General features: G+C 34.5%; 4 protein-coding genes across 5 annotated transcripts; 2 read left to right on the forward strand and 2 right to left on the reverse strand.

The window, feature by feature from the left end:
* Positions 1-3: 3 nt before the first annotated feature.
* LOC143212372 (uncharacterized) lies at positions 4-5,958 on the reverse strand. Its single transcript, XM_076431113.1, has 11 exons — positions 5,594-5,958; positions 4,987-5,052; positions 4,429-4,765; positions 4,238-4,358; positions 3,777-4,163; positions 3,379-3,684; positions 3,200-3,296; positions 2,856-3,123; positions 2,654-2,775; positions 2,321-2,571; positions 4-2,240 (listed from the first exon to the last, which is right to left on the reverse strand). Exons 2-11 carry the CDS (start codon positions 5,015-5,017, stop codon positions 2,208-2,210), a joined length of 1,953 nt encoding a protein of 650 aa, XP_076287228.1. The 5' UTR covers positions 5,018-5,052; positions 5,594-5,958; the 3' UTR covers positions 4-2,207.
* LOC143212371 (uncharacterized) lies at positions 5,679-8,385 on the forward strand. 2 transcript variants are annotated; one of them, XM_076431110.1, is made up of 3 exons: positions 5,679-5,838; positions 5,943-7,696; positions 8,156-8,385. In XM_076431110.1, exons 1-3 carry the CDS (start codon positions 5,727-5,729, stop codon positions 8,249-8,251), a joined length of 1,962 nt encoding a protein of 653 aa, XP_076287225.1. In that variant the 5' UTR covers positions 5,679-5,726; the 3' UTR covers positions 8,252-8,385. The 2 variants fall into 2 exon arrangements, with proteins under 2 accessions (XP_076287225.1, XP_076287226.1); XM_076431111.1 differs by having other exon boundaries at positions 8,038-8,178.
* On the reverse strand, positions 8,156-12,751 carry Pig-o (phosphatidylinositol glycan anchor biosynthesis class O). The gene is made up of 4 exons (XM_076431109.1): positions 9,878-12,751; positions 9,629-9,799; positions 9,347-9,567; positions 8,156-9,271 (listed from the first exon to the last, which is right to left on the reverse strand). Exons 1-4 carry the CDS (start codon positions 12,453-12,455, stop codon positions 9,077-9,079), a joined length of 3,165 nt encoding a protein of 1,054 aa, XP_076287224.1. The 5' UTR covers positions 12,456-12,751; the 3' UTR covers positions 8,156-9,076.
* Positions 12,646-13,959, forward strand: LOC143212381 (thioredoxin domain-containing protein 12). The gene is made up of 2 exons (XM_076431128.1): positions 12,646-13,361; positions 13,611-13,959. Exons 1-2 carry the CDS (start codon positions 13,102-13,104, stop codon positions 13,891-13,893), a joined length of 543 nt encoding a protein of 180 aa, XP_076287243.1. The 5' UTR covers positions 12,646-13,101; the 3' UTR covers positions 13,894-13,959.
* The last annotated feature ends 3 nt before the right edge of the window (positions 13,960-13,962 follow it).

Genomic DNA, 13,962 nt, shown 5'->3' on the forward strand with positions numbered 1-13,962 from the left:
GAGGATTTACCTCGCTACAATTTGCAATACCTCATGATAAATGAATTGTTAATATTATATTTCGTACATATAAATTTGCAACACTCGTTAAACGTTGTTTCCAATATGATTTTCAACCAAGAACGCTTTAAATTATAGCACAAATATTAAACAATGTCGAAATTATATATTTGATCATCCATAAAATATATGTAGACAATTGTTTAAGTATATTACGTTTCACCTTTGTAACGAGATTGTTTATTTATACTTACAGACGTATTTCTCTTTTATTTTTGACAAACACTGTTGATTGGAAAAATGTTAATCAAAGGACAAATGATTAAAATTCTTACAAATTATCTAAAATCTTCTCCTACTGTTTATTATTCTTCCATCTATATTAATTTAATTAAGACAACAAATAATTTCCACTTTTATTTATCGCACACTATTCCTTTTTTCATCCTTTTAAAAAATATTAGAAATATAAAGAGGTATTTGCACTATAACGTAAGTTTGATAATAATTTACGGTTGATTCCAGTTATCGTAGAACTTTAATTGATCCATACAGAATTCTTCATATCAATAATCCTAGTAAATAGTGGAGTAATCTCTCGTTTAACGCACAAAACAGTAATTATTATTATTTCTTTAATAACACACTGAAACACTTCAAATGACATTATTTCTGTGTTGTAGTTTATAGACATAAAATACCATAAACCTTTTATTTCAGAATTACACATTTTCAAAGAAAACTAAATACCACTTGTATGCTTTTATGTGTTTTGTAAGATTCGAAATATGATCGATCAAGTGAGTACTACTGTGTATTCAAACAGAAAAACTATGATTCTTAAAGCAGTACATACCAGTAAACTATATAAATAAGCTTGGCTTATGCACGTCTGTCTTGTTCATTAGTCACTATAACGCTGAATAATGACAATCTAAACAAGAAATATGAGCTATGCACTGCGAGGAACTATTGGCCTAACTTTTTTGTTTCATTGATGATCAAGTATTGAGAGCAACATCCGTGCATAAATTCATTTTTATGTTTTCAGATGATGCTGCCAATACTGACAACAAATAATAAGTATTAAGTATATATCTTTATCGTAGGCCCATTACAGGGATGACAGATTAAATGTTCTTTGAGACGAGGAAGATTGCAAGTTAATGAATGTGGTTCGATAAATTACCAAAGATTGCGTAGCCGTAACTCTTTGGTACACATTGGTAATTTGTCGTGCTTTAGAGCGATTGTTCTGGACAATAACGGTTAATGAGTCATATAACATCTAAGTTGACAACTGTCTTTATTCTTTTAAAAGTCATTTTATACACCTACGAATAAATGATGAATGGCTTCTGTACGCGATAATCTATACAAGAGCCATGGATGTGTACGATGTTATATGTTATAACTAATGAATATACCAAAAAACTTGTTAGTTATTAGAAGCAACTTTGTTTCATGTTAACCAGTGAATACGTGTACATTTGTTAGTTAGTATATTATAAGTATTAAGGTTTAATTGGCGTCATCGAGGATGTCCTGCGTATATACAATTAGCAAAGGAAAATTGTCACGCAATCGTCCGAAATACAAACGAAATTATTAAAAATATTAGCGATTAATCTAGCACTTATAATTGTTATCTTTTACCAGTGCCAAAGATATAATAGAAGAAATTATATGTATATATACGTGTGAACGTATCAATATTTCCATTAACTGTTGAGACTGGTGCAAGATAAATAGGGAAATGAAAACTTTTACCAGATATGTACACTTCTAATTTAAAAGTCTTCACTTATATTTTAGGCAAATGTACTTTCACGAGTACTCTTTGTAAATAATGTTTTTTAGAGTACCGATTTGTCTATATCAGTATCTGAACCAGTAATATACAATTAGTATTTTCGTTCAGAGATAAATTCAACGAATTTCAACATCTCTACAGTTTTACAAAGGCTAGTAAAAATCTCTTAATTATTTACATTTCTAATTTTGCTCTTCAAAATATGCCTACTAATTAGGTTTTCTCACTTTTTCCTTGGGTAAAATACTGAACACTCATTCTTTATACGTAATGCAGTATAGAACTCCTTTTCAATGAGAAAGGATGAAAAGATACCAAAATACTTATAACATCTAGTATATAAAAGATATACAAAAAGAGGAATAATAGATTACGAATGATACGATCGAAGAACTTACTCTTTATTCTTTGAATGTTGAAACGGGGACTAAAAAAAAGGTAAACTGATTAAAATAGAGGAAATTACTCGAGCATATTTATATATTTAAATAATATTCAATGTCTCACCTGTTGAGGAAATCTTAATTGTTTCATTGTTGGATGTCTCCAATCGTTATATCTCACCCAAGTGTATGGAGTGCTATGTATGTTTGATAATCCTGATTGAGCAACAGTATGCACTGCAAATTGTGGATTCACAGTTAATTGACCATGTTGTTGCAACAATTGCTGCTGTTGATATGAACAACTTGAATAATATGGTTCGTATTTGGTGGAACTTTCCACAGATGATATTGCCAAGGAATTTGCCACTGCCACTATAAAACAAATATATATACATATATATAATATGAGATTCTTACACGAAATGTAAAGAAACAAATAAAAATCCAAATAAACCTTTAGCCTTCTGAATGTTCAGCAATGTATCGTAGTAATGTTTTTTAAATGTAGCGAATTCTGTAATAGGTGTAGATTTTTGTAAAATATTCATATTTTGTTCCGTTTTGTTTACTGCAGATCTGAACACAAATAATTTTGTTACGTATACATTTGTTAATTACCGATTAGGTTAAATCTGTATGAATAATTTCAACAGTACTTGTATGGTAAATTTTCTACGCTATTGTCCTTTTTAACATATTCCATTGATTGCAAATCGTTGAAAGGTGTATTTACATTTTTCTGGGGCACTTGCAACTGAATTGATTTTGGATAAGTATTTGACAATCTTGAATATTTCTTGTCAATTAATTTTTTTATGTTCTCTGACGAATTTACATTTCTAGAGTTATTGGCATTGCTCATTGGAGAATTGAACTGATTTTTATTTTCTGGGTTCTTCCGAGTTACAAATTTCCAACATTTGGCTGTAAAAGGAATTGTACGTAAAAGCTCTATTTGAGGCAATATTGAAATTAATTTGGTATATGTAAACAATCAAACCTTCGTGTTCTGCACGTTTTAAAAAACTATCTAAGCTCGTTTCAAGCTTCTTATTAATAATGAAATCGTCCAAAATGGAACTGTTCTCTGTTGATACCTACAATGTATTCATAATTACATAAAAATCATTATAAGCCATGAAATGATATCATAAATGTATATTGTTTCATTTTATTTACTGTTGTGTCTACTTCTTCGTTCCAACACACAACATCCATTTTATATATATCATCCAGAATTGCTTGTTGATTAGTTTTAAACTTTGGTTTGAAGGGTTTGCATGTGTTCGTATTCAAAATTCTGTTTTCATTCATACCGTTATTGTAGTTCTTAAGATCTTGGTCGTCGTTACGTAAAAATTCGCAACAATTAATTCCAGAGTTTAAAAACGACGAACTGCTATTCGGTACTTCTAAAATTTCTGCTTTATTTTGTGTATTTGAGATTATGTTAGCGTTACATTTCTTCTTTAAATCGTTTTGTGCCTATAACGTAATTTTTAATATATGTCTAATGATTATCAATTGTACTAAAAATTTCACTATTTATTCTAAAAATGCAAATAGTGTTTACAGACCTGGTGTAGCGTATGCGACACTTTGGCAACGTTCCATTTATTATGACCATCGGCTTTATCAACAGGTAACTGAAAACATTTATCGCTCAACGAGCTGTAAAAATCTTCTTGATAACTGGTCGTAGTAATTTGGTAAGCATCTTTCTTATATAATAGCTGCGGTGTATGGATCCATTTAAGTTTTAAATTTGCCTGACGCTTCATCAGATCTTCTTGTTGATCGGTGTGCGATAGAAAATTTTGTCTTATGTCAACAAAAGGCTCTATGCAAGGAATATTATAATCTAGCGTGTCGTACACATAATTCACATTCCTTACGTGACTGTGAATCATAGAGATTTCGTTAGGAGGAAATCCTCGAAATACTTCAGGTACTGAAGGTACGATCTAGATAAATAGAGACAGAATCAATGAATACATTAAAATTTAACTGAGGAATGAGCGAAGCTATAAGTTTTTACATTTTCATCCAATTCGATATTCTGAGACGGTGAACTCATTAAAATGTTCTGATTTAAACGGACTCTTGACTTATCGGTGGCGTCTTCTATGTTAAGCGTGTTTGTAGAAACAGTATTACTTCTTTAAAATGAAAAAGGTATTGTTACATATTAGTAATCCGTAAGGGAGTATTCGAGAATAAAAATCTTACTTTTGAAACATTCTGACGTCGTTAGTTATCTCAATAAATCCTGTTGTCTTATATATCACATCCTTGATTAATTCATTCGATGCACCTTTTGGCAATGGAACTGTAGAGATGATCTGTTGCCGTGTCTTACTATCAAAATTTTCAGACAGGAATAGAAGGGTACTTAATATTTGTTCGTACACAGCTATACCATCCTCAGGATGGTACAAATTTAGTAACTGATTTATACGATTAATAGCATTTCCATTCGTTAATTTGTGTTGTTGAGTGGTCTTTGATAATGACAAGTTTTCATATATAGAAACGTTTGTAGTAGTATCCTTATTTTCCATAGCAACTAAAATAAAAAATCACCTCAAATTAATGTTCGTTTGAGTACCTATTTTTTTGGAGTTCCATTAAATATTATTTTTCAATGCAGTAAAGAAGAAACTGCGGAAAGAATAAATAATCAACAAAGTTAATGTTAAACATTATTTATACAGGTAGGTAATAAGATAGTAAAATAATATGAACAATTAATATATGACAGCATATTTAAAATTCGATGTTACTCACTATCAACAGCCTTCTTTATTTTTATTTTCATATATAGATCCTCTTTTTAAGATATGACAGCTTCGTCTACAAATGCCGATGTATATTCGTCAATACAATTAATTGGTAGTTGCTAAATAATGAAAACAGCTGCTATAATGTATTATTGTCGATAAGCGAATAACGCATTTCTCGCAAGTTCGTTTGAAAGTCGATTAAAATCGGATTACAAATTGGATTATGAAATTATCCTGTTTTTATGTTTAATAGATGCGAAATAATAATGAAATGGATTGATAATAAAACAATATCGACATTAACATTTCCCGAACTGAAATATAAGCTATGGATATAAGAAAATCGGATTATATAATAATAAAATAATTAAAAATATGTTAATAAAACAGATTAAAACTTTTATAACGATAGAAAACAACTTAAACGAAAGGAACTCATTACAGCTTTCTATTATTAGAATGTTCTTTGACAATGAAGAACTAAATTTAAATACTTTAATTAGGAATTTGTAATGTCGCTATTAACACACGACAGTATGAATAAGAAGGAAATTGCTTTTCTAAGCAGCACAAAGAAAGCATACTGTGTAATTATTAAAACATAAGTGCACCTTCTGTATATGATGGATTATTTAAATGAGAGTATTAGTCCCATGCCAATAATCCTAAGAAGCTTTGCAAGTATTACTGTCTGGTCGCTGCTATAAAAGCAGAAGCAGAACAGAGTCCAGCAATTGGTGCACAATGTTTCTAGTGAAAAGTATCCCGTTATTTTCTTGTTTACTAGTTTTAACAGCTGCAGCAGCTGTTAAAACTCCTGCCGGAGCACCATGGGCGAGCTATGCTTCAAAACCTGGTAATGTAAAATACCATAAATCTTCAAACATTTCTCATTTTTTAATGTTTTGTACAGATACATAAGTAGATCAATGTCTAAGAGTATATATCACATATTTTCAGTTTACTCGAGAGCTCTTGGACCACCACCATCGACACTGGACACCATAACAGTGCCATACATGCCGAAATCGCCGCTTTTCCCAAAATTCGTTGATCCTAAAATGATGATTTCTAAAAAGACTGATATGCTGAGCAATTTGTTTGGAGGTATGGGACCGGCTTACCCTATGGGACCGGCTTACCCTATGGGACCTGCCTATCCTATGGGACCTTTCAAGCCCTTTATGCCGTATGGAGATAGTGCACCAACTTTGTACAGTGCCGGTAACGAAGCATCATTGGACACTCTGGATAAAAGCAAAATGGAAGCTAATGTTCCATATAAACGTGGGATTTTCGGACCGTTCATGCCTCCTAAACCGTTCGGGCCAATGGGTCCTAAGTTCGGCCCAATGAGTCCTATGGCCCAGTACTCTGAATTGAATACTATACCTGATTATAGCACCAAAGACTTCTCCCGCAAAAGAAGAAGCATCGATGAGTCTTCTTTAACGAAACTTCGGTCGATTATGGATGCAGGAAAGCCAAGCACAAAAGACTTAGGACCTCCGCCTGCGTATCCTACTCTTGCTCCGATTTCTGAAGAATCAGAAGACGACATCAGTTTGTTGCTTCAGAAAGCAGCAGCAAGTGGAGCGGCACCAACAGAATATTTGCCTGGGATGTTTGGACCTTTCAGTCCGTTCGCACCGATGATGGATCCGTCTATGTTCATGGCAAAGAAATCGACTTTCCTAGATACTTTGTTTAAGAATCTTGCTACCAGTACCCCGGCACCAGCCTTTGCTACAGAAGCAACCACAGCGAAAAGCACCATTGTACCGCCTTCTTTCTGGTATCCATCATCGATAGTACCTAGTCCTACCGAATACAGCAGCAAGGTAGAAGATTTCTTGAGCAAGTTGTTTGACAGCTTGAAACTGAACAAGACCGCAGCGGCAAGCGACAGTGATAGTGCAAGTATGAAAAGTGAATTCATGAGATCCGTCAAACTCGACGAAGAAGACGTACAAGCAAAAGTTGCGAGATCCATCGATGATCTATCATCCATTAACGCAGCAAAAGACTCTATTGTCGATAGCATAGTGTCCGAGATGGGTGATTTGAAGAGTAACATGGTAACGACAATGAACGATCTAGTTGCATACGAAAAATCCACGTCAACGACCGCAGCAAAGAAACCTTTCAAACCATTTGCACCAGGTGCGTGGCCAGGAATGAAGCCACCTGTTGATGGAACACTTCCGTTTCAACAAAAAATGGCAACGCTAAGTCAAGTTTTCGACATGTTGTCGGAATTACAAAAGAATATTACTTTATCCGTTCAAAATGCGATAAACGTAAAAATGGCTTCTAGCGGTGCTTCTAATCCAGCGTTAGTTAACAATGCTATGTCTGGTATGCCTATGAATTTGGGTCTTCTGGACGCTCTTAAAAGTAAATTGAGCCCACTTGACTATGATATGCCCAACGCTTATGCGGTATCATCTGATAAATTCGGCGCGAACATGGCTCGAACATTGCAAACGACTCCAGGATCATTTTGGGTAACTTATCCTGAAGAGAAAAGAGAAGCTGGCAGTGATGCGAAGCCTGCGTTTAATGAAGATAGTAGTACCGTCCGTAAAGAAACCCGTGGAGTTAAAATGCAGATGCACCAAGGATATCAGAGTATGCCAGCAGGTTCTGTAGAGTCTGTACAGGCCGGAGGAGGATCTGTGCCTGGTCACCAAGGCGGAGGAATTAAACTTTTTGTAAGTTTTGAAATACAAGTACATATAAATTAGAAATAACGTCGTAATATTAATTCATGATTTAAACCATTAGATTAACACTAGATTTATAGGAACATATTTCACGAAGATGCAACCACGGGGAACTACTTAACAAACTTATTTTTTTGGGTATATATTATTAAAAAAATGGCCAAAAATTTGGATAGACAGATTCTCGTTATTTTTATAGAGTAACGTAAGATAGTCTCCTTTAGTGCTCTGTAAGCCTAGTGTTAAAGATCAACATAAGGTTTAGAATTTCGTATAGAAGAATCGAAGAAAATAATTTTATCCAACATGATGGCATCATTTGTTTCCAGATACAAATGCCTGTATTGCCTAATACGCAAGTGCCAGGCTATCAAAATAATAATTACGAAAACTAGGTACGTGTAATTTACGAAATTTGAATACCATGAGCATGTTCATTTGACGCAGGACACCAGCGATTACGAGGACCTCAACAATTGGAGCAGCTGGATGGAATATTTGAAGAACAACTATCAAGGACGCAAGCACCATAATCACCACTAGACGCTATCGTTCCAGCAGGAATGCATCCGTTACTTGTAATTACCAACTTTCATGTTTAAATTGACCACTTTCATATACAATACATAACGTGTATGCTTGATAATTTCGTTCAATAAAGTATGATTTGCAAAATATATGAACTACACGTGCACGTATCGGCGAAAGGCAGTACTTGCTTGCAAATCTTCCTAATTTACAATGCACAAAAAGAGACGGACCTGGAAGATATACAATGTCTTTTTATTCAATTTTCTATTAGACTTATAATACATGCTATATACAGTGTCGTGTATAAACCGATGAGAAAGAAATGTATAAAATTATTTATCGAAATACATTTAACGGTAACGAACTGAAAGTGGCGAAATAATACGTACATCAGACAAGCAGACATCAGCGCACATGGACGCAATCCTGCATCAAGTGCGTTGCTTTGTTTCTCTGCAATTAGCAATGCATTGCACGCAGGGTAGCGTTAGTGTGTTAGGAAGCACCAGACTTAATTACACGATTTGGTCTTTGAAGAAACAAAAGGGGAATTTGTTTCGTTCTTCTGTGCTACAAATCTCAGCTCGTTAGTATTAGATACGCTAAATTGTTTTTTATGTAAAGTCATATCAAATTTTGGAAAGTTCGGCAGTGTCGGTAAGTGTTGACATTCGACATCTAATGTGTTTCTATCAAATAAAAGCTCCTGTTTCTAACGTTAAGTGTGAAGAGCCACTGCGCGTGTTTCTAACATTAAAGTTACTTTTTTTTCTCTCTCTCAAAATGTGATACTTTACTAGCGACTGTATTGTACACATTCAAAACTGGATCACACTATCATCTGTCTTTTATCACTCTGGATATAAACGGTACCATTTGTTGATCGATTCTGAACACCATGTAAAAGGACGCTAGTATACTGCTCAACGTCACTAACAGTCCCAATCCCTCGAATATTAACTTCGGTGCGAAGATCTTCCAAACCATTAAATGGCGACAATGAATCGTTGCGGCAAGCATACTGCCGAACGTCTATAATGTATATCAAGTTACAAAAACATATTCATTAAATTTATTTTTCGATTTACTATTTTGTAATTCTCTTACTCGGATTCCGTGAAGCAGTGCATATTTTCCAGCGACCGAAAAAATCGCCATATGGAATACTGAGTGTTGCTCGAAAAGAAGCAGTTCTCCTCTTTTTAAATCATCCTCTGAAAATTTCGCTTTTACCAATTTCGGAAATACAAAATATAATGTAAACGGTACAATCACCAATAATGGTAATGTTGCGCCTAATATAATATGTGATCCGAATGTATTTATTCCTGTAATGTTTAACATCGTTTATTGATCTTGAAGTCGTTCTAACTACACTCTACTACATACCTATTAAGATTGCTGGTAATAAACTACCATAGAAATGTCCACCCGTTCCTACAAAAGCAGCATTCCAATGAATAGTAGGGAAGGATGACTGATGCCCAGTTCCGTAAAAGAAGTAGTCAGCTATCAAGAACCAACATACTAGAGCAGAAGTGGATACTTCAACAAGTTCAGCTGTTATTGAAGGAACAATGTTAAATAAGTAACAATACTAATCATATTTGAAAGTGTTTATACAACTCTGGTACTTACATATACTATTTGCATTTTGGTGTCTTTCTATCGCAGACAAGCCCAAAACGGAGGCACAGGATACGAACATCAAAAATGTACTAGACGATAGTATATCTCCTAACAATAAAGAATATAATAGCATAAGAAATACGCTCAGCGAAACAAATGCAGCACTGTAGACAGTGCCTAAGCCATAAACAATTGGCGTTTCATCCGCATCTATCCTCTTACGGTATATCGACTCCTTTATCTTCTCGAACAATCGAGGTACTATATTCTCGTCATTGTATACATTGATTGATTCTTTCTTCTTTGGTGATAAAAATATACTGAGAGGACGATAGTAAAGAACAGAGATCGCACCTAAGCTCAATGCATACACTATGTTAGGCAATGTACTGACTTGCCAAGATAGTACAAATTTCACTTTGACAAATTTCGGTAATCGTTGAAGGACCCAGTAACAACCCATGCAAACACCGATTACAACAGGACAATATTGACTTACTAGAACACTGGGAGAGAAACCGGTAAGATTGCCACAATTCTGTAACCACAGTCTCACTATTGTCACGTACAATGCAAGTACAATCAAAGTAACACCAAGTAACACACGTTCTAAACTGTTGGACGTTACGGAGCCTGATTTACCAGCTATAAAAAGTGAACACATGCGTTGTTGATGCTCCTCCCGACAACGCCAGAAATAATGTGACAGTCTTATAGAAATGCATGCTATTAAACCAAGGACTATTATTACTAACTTTAAATTTGACTTTGTTTGCGACTTTACGAATGGTTTTGGTTTCCTTTCGGGACATTCATTGGAACTTTCTTTCTTTAAGTTAAACGTAAGTAGACAGAGAAGTGTAATAAGTAAAAAGGACAGCACATTATCTTCTTCTACGATATAACTATTAGAAAAAAGACAGCACACTGTTAAGACAAGGATCACTCTAGTAATATAAATAAATTTTTTAATTTTGTAATAATCGTACCAACTCATTGCAATTACATCCCAATTTTTGGCAATTAATACGACTAACAGTGCTATAGACGCTAGACCAGTAGCACAGAATGTAGTGTTTTTAAATTCGCTTAGAATGTTGAAGAAATACAAGAAGAAGATTACCAATGCGGTAATTAAATTGACTAGGATAGAATATTGTAAATACGACGACTCAAATATCTCGGACATTCGACTTTCTGGAATACCTGTGATAAACAGGTAAAAGAAGAACAGGGTACAAAACATTAGAAGTAGGCCTTTTGACATCAAACCAGAGTCAAATTGAACCCAAACTTCGGAACAAGTGTCTTTCAACAGCTTTAAGTAACTTTTACTATTCTGAACGAATAATTCAAATTCCTCCATGGTAGTTACGTGTTTCACCTGCTCCGATAGATGATTATACATGGTCTCTAAACTTTGAAATTGTTCTATAGAAAACAGATAACTGTCCGTAGAATATACATCTATGTACTTTTTGGTTTGTGCAATATTTCTCCACATTGAATGCAACGAATACCACATATCGTCTTGTCCTTTTCTCGTCGAGCTTGGTAACGAGTCAAGTATCGTGGCACCTAAGTTAGAAAAAGGTATAGGTGTCCCGAGAATCGATGCCAACGTAGGGACAAGATCAATTTGATTCACAGTACTGTGAACTGAATTATAATCTTGTAGAGGGACCAACGAATAAACAAACATGGCAGCTTCGACTTCATTCAAACTCTCGCCTCCGTGGTCCCCAGTCTCTGTCATTCCATGGTCGCCAACGACAAAAAGTATTGTATCTTCGTCCAAAGATTCAACGATTTCTTTAATTAGAGTATTAGTATCATTCAACTTTCTGGCCATCTCAGGATGATTAGCGCCGTGCTTATGTCCACAATGATCGATACCGAGAACATGTGCTATAAGTAGGGACCAATCTTTCTTCTTTAGTTCAAAGAATATACGGTACCTAACATCTTTATCCACGCTGTCCAAGTCCCAGACATTAAAGGATGGCGATGGAAATTGACGTTTAAATTTTCCAGGAAATAAATTAGTCCATGTATCGTCTCCCATGAATATAATACCTCTTTCTGCATTCTGATCGATGATGTTATCTTCGTCGATACTTTCAGAAGCAAAATTCGATCCGATATCGATGAATGTAGGCAAAGATCCAGTAGTGAAACCATTTAATCGTTGCATGGTTGTTGTCGGTGGATCTGCCATGAATTTATATAAACGAGATTTCGTCGGTTCGGATTCTAACAATTTCTGTATTATCGGCAGCTTGTTACGATAATGTGTTGGAGCAGAGCTATTGTCATCGTACCAATGTGCAAAATCATACTTTAACGCGTCAACGACTAGCAGCACAACACGTGCTTTTCTTTCCAGACAATAAGTTGCTGCATCTTCTGGAGTTTGAAGAAGGTTTTCGATGTGACAGCCGCCAGGATCCGTACAATATTTACATTCAGCGCGTTCCGGCCTGGAAACACGATTAAGTAGGAAGCCGCTTGTGAAAACAAGCAAGCCGGCTGCCATTAAATACGATATCCATCCTTGAAATATTAGATAATTCCATAGTTTGCTCATTTTTCTCGATGGCCCGTTCTATTTCCACGTAATTCAAAAAGAATGTAACATTAAAGGAAAATATCTTAACCTATCCTTTAATAGAAGTTTGTTCTTCACCATTGTCACATGTTTATAGGAACTATTCAATCAATCTCATTTGAAAATACTTTGAACAGTATAGTTACGAATACGAAACAATCAGCCAAGTATTCTTGTTTTCACGAAATCGTGAAAAATATAACCTTAAATTCGTTGCAGAAACGCGAGAACGTAATTTTGTCACACAAATGGCGCTAAATTTGAAGCAGACCGGTGTCGCCAGTTAGGTGAATTATGTACCTCGTTAGTCATGTGTCAATATCGATTTACCATCATTCCGTAATGTCGTTAAAACAGTGTCACATGTTTATGATTACAGAATCAATAAATTAATATTTAATATCCTGAACGTACGCACAGATTAAATCTGAATGACTTCTGACGTTTGATTGTTAAATCAGTTTACACGAAATTGTTTACAAAATTTCACGCGATGGAAAATTCGAAATGAATACCGCAAATACAGTATTTACGGGAAGGAAATTATTTTGACAAAGAGCAGTGAATGAAAACGATTATAGCTGATTTGATTGCTGAAATTGTATAATTTTCAATAATCGGAGAAATGATAAATTTGATTCAGTGCTTCAAATATCTCAGTGCTTTCAATATCGTGAATTTAGCAAGTCAAGTAATAGAGAATGCAAACTCGAATTGTATCCTGGAGCATCTGTTTAAATGGAAATCTTTTGACAATGGCTTCAGGGAGGCTAAGCAAACCGACAAACCAATATTTTTATTCGTTTACAAAATCGGATGTCCGGCGTGTGAAATATTGAAAGAGAAAGTTTCTAAATCTGTACGCGTGATGGACCTCAGCGAGCGGTACGTTTGATCGGTAATAAAGTACTGTACGGATATTACAATTTTTGTTGGTAGATGTCACTACGTGCTCTTGGCGTTCATTATATTTATTTACAATTTACATAATATGTGTCATGTATTTTAATATACTTTCTCTTCTGAGAAACGTAGTAAAATTTTTAGGAACAAATATACGTACAGTAAAACAGAAAGAAGATTGTAAATATACTTATAATAATTTAAATGAAAATTCTCACCTCATTTTTACAGATTTGTAATGATAAAAATGGATGCAAGAAAAGACGAGTTTATAAATAAGGGAAGATATCAGCCTGATGGAAAATATGTTCCAAGAATTTTATTCTTCACCGCGAATGGAAAATTGATCAAAGAAGCGTATAATAAAAGGAACGACGCTAAGAATAATAAGCATAAATATTTTTACAGCAATCCCTCGGAAGTTGTAGAATCTATGTTGTTCGTTTTGAAGGAATATAGCACAGAATCCATGCCAGCAGAATTCAAATGGACAAAATCGAACTTGGAGTACTGATTACGAGAAAAATGGAAGTACCCTAATTTTAGCAGCTTTGTTTTCAACAGAAACTTACACTGGTTTACA

The sequence above is a fragment of the Lasioglossum baleicum genome, chromosome 9, assembly GCF_051020765.1.
Source record: "Lasioglossum baleicum chromosome 9, iyLasBale1, whole genome shotgun sequence".
Taxonomy (NCBI): Eukaryota; Metazoa; Arthropoda; class Insecta; order Hymenoptera; family Halictidae; genus Lasioglossum; species Lasioglossum baleicum.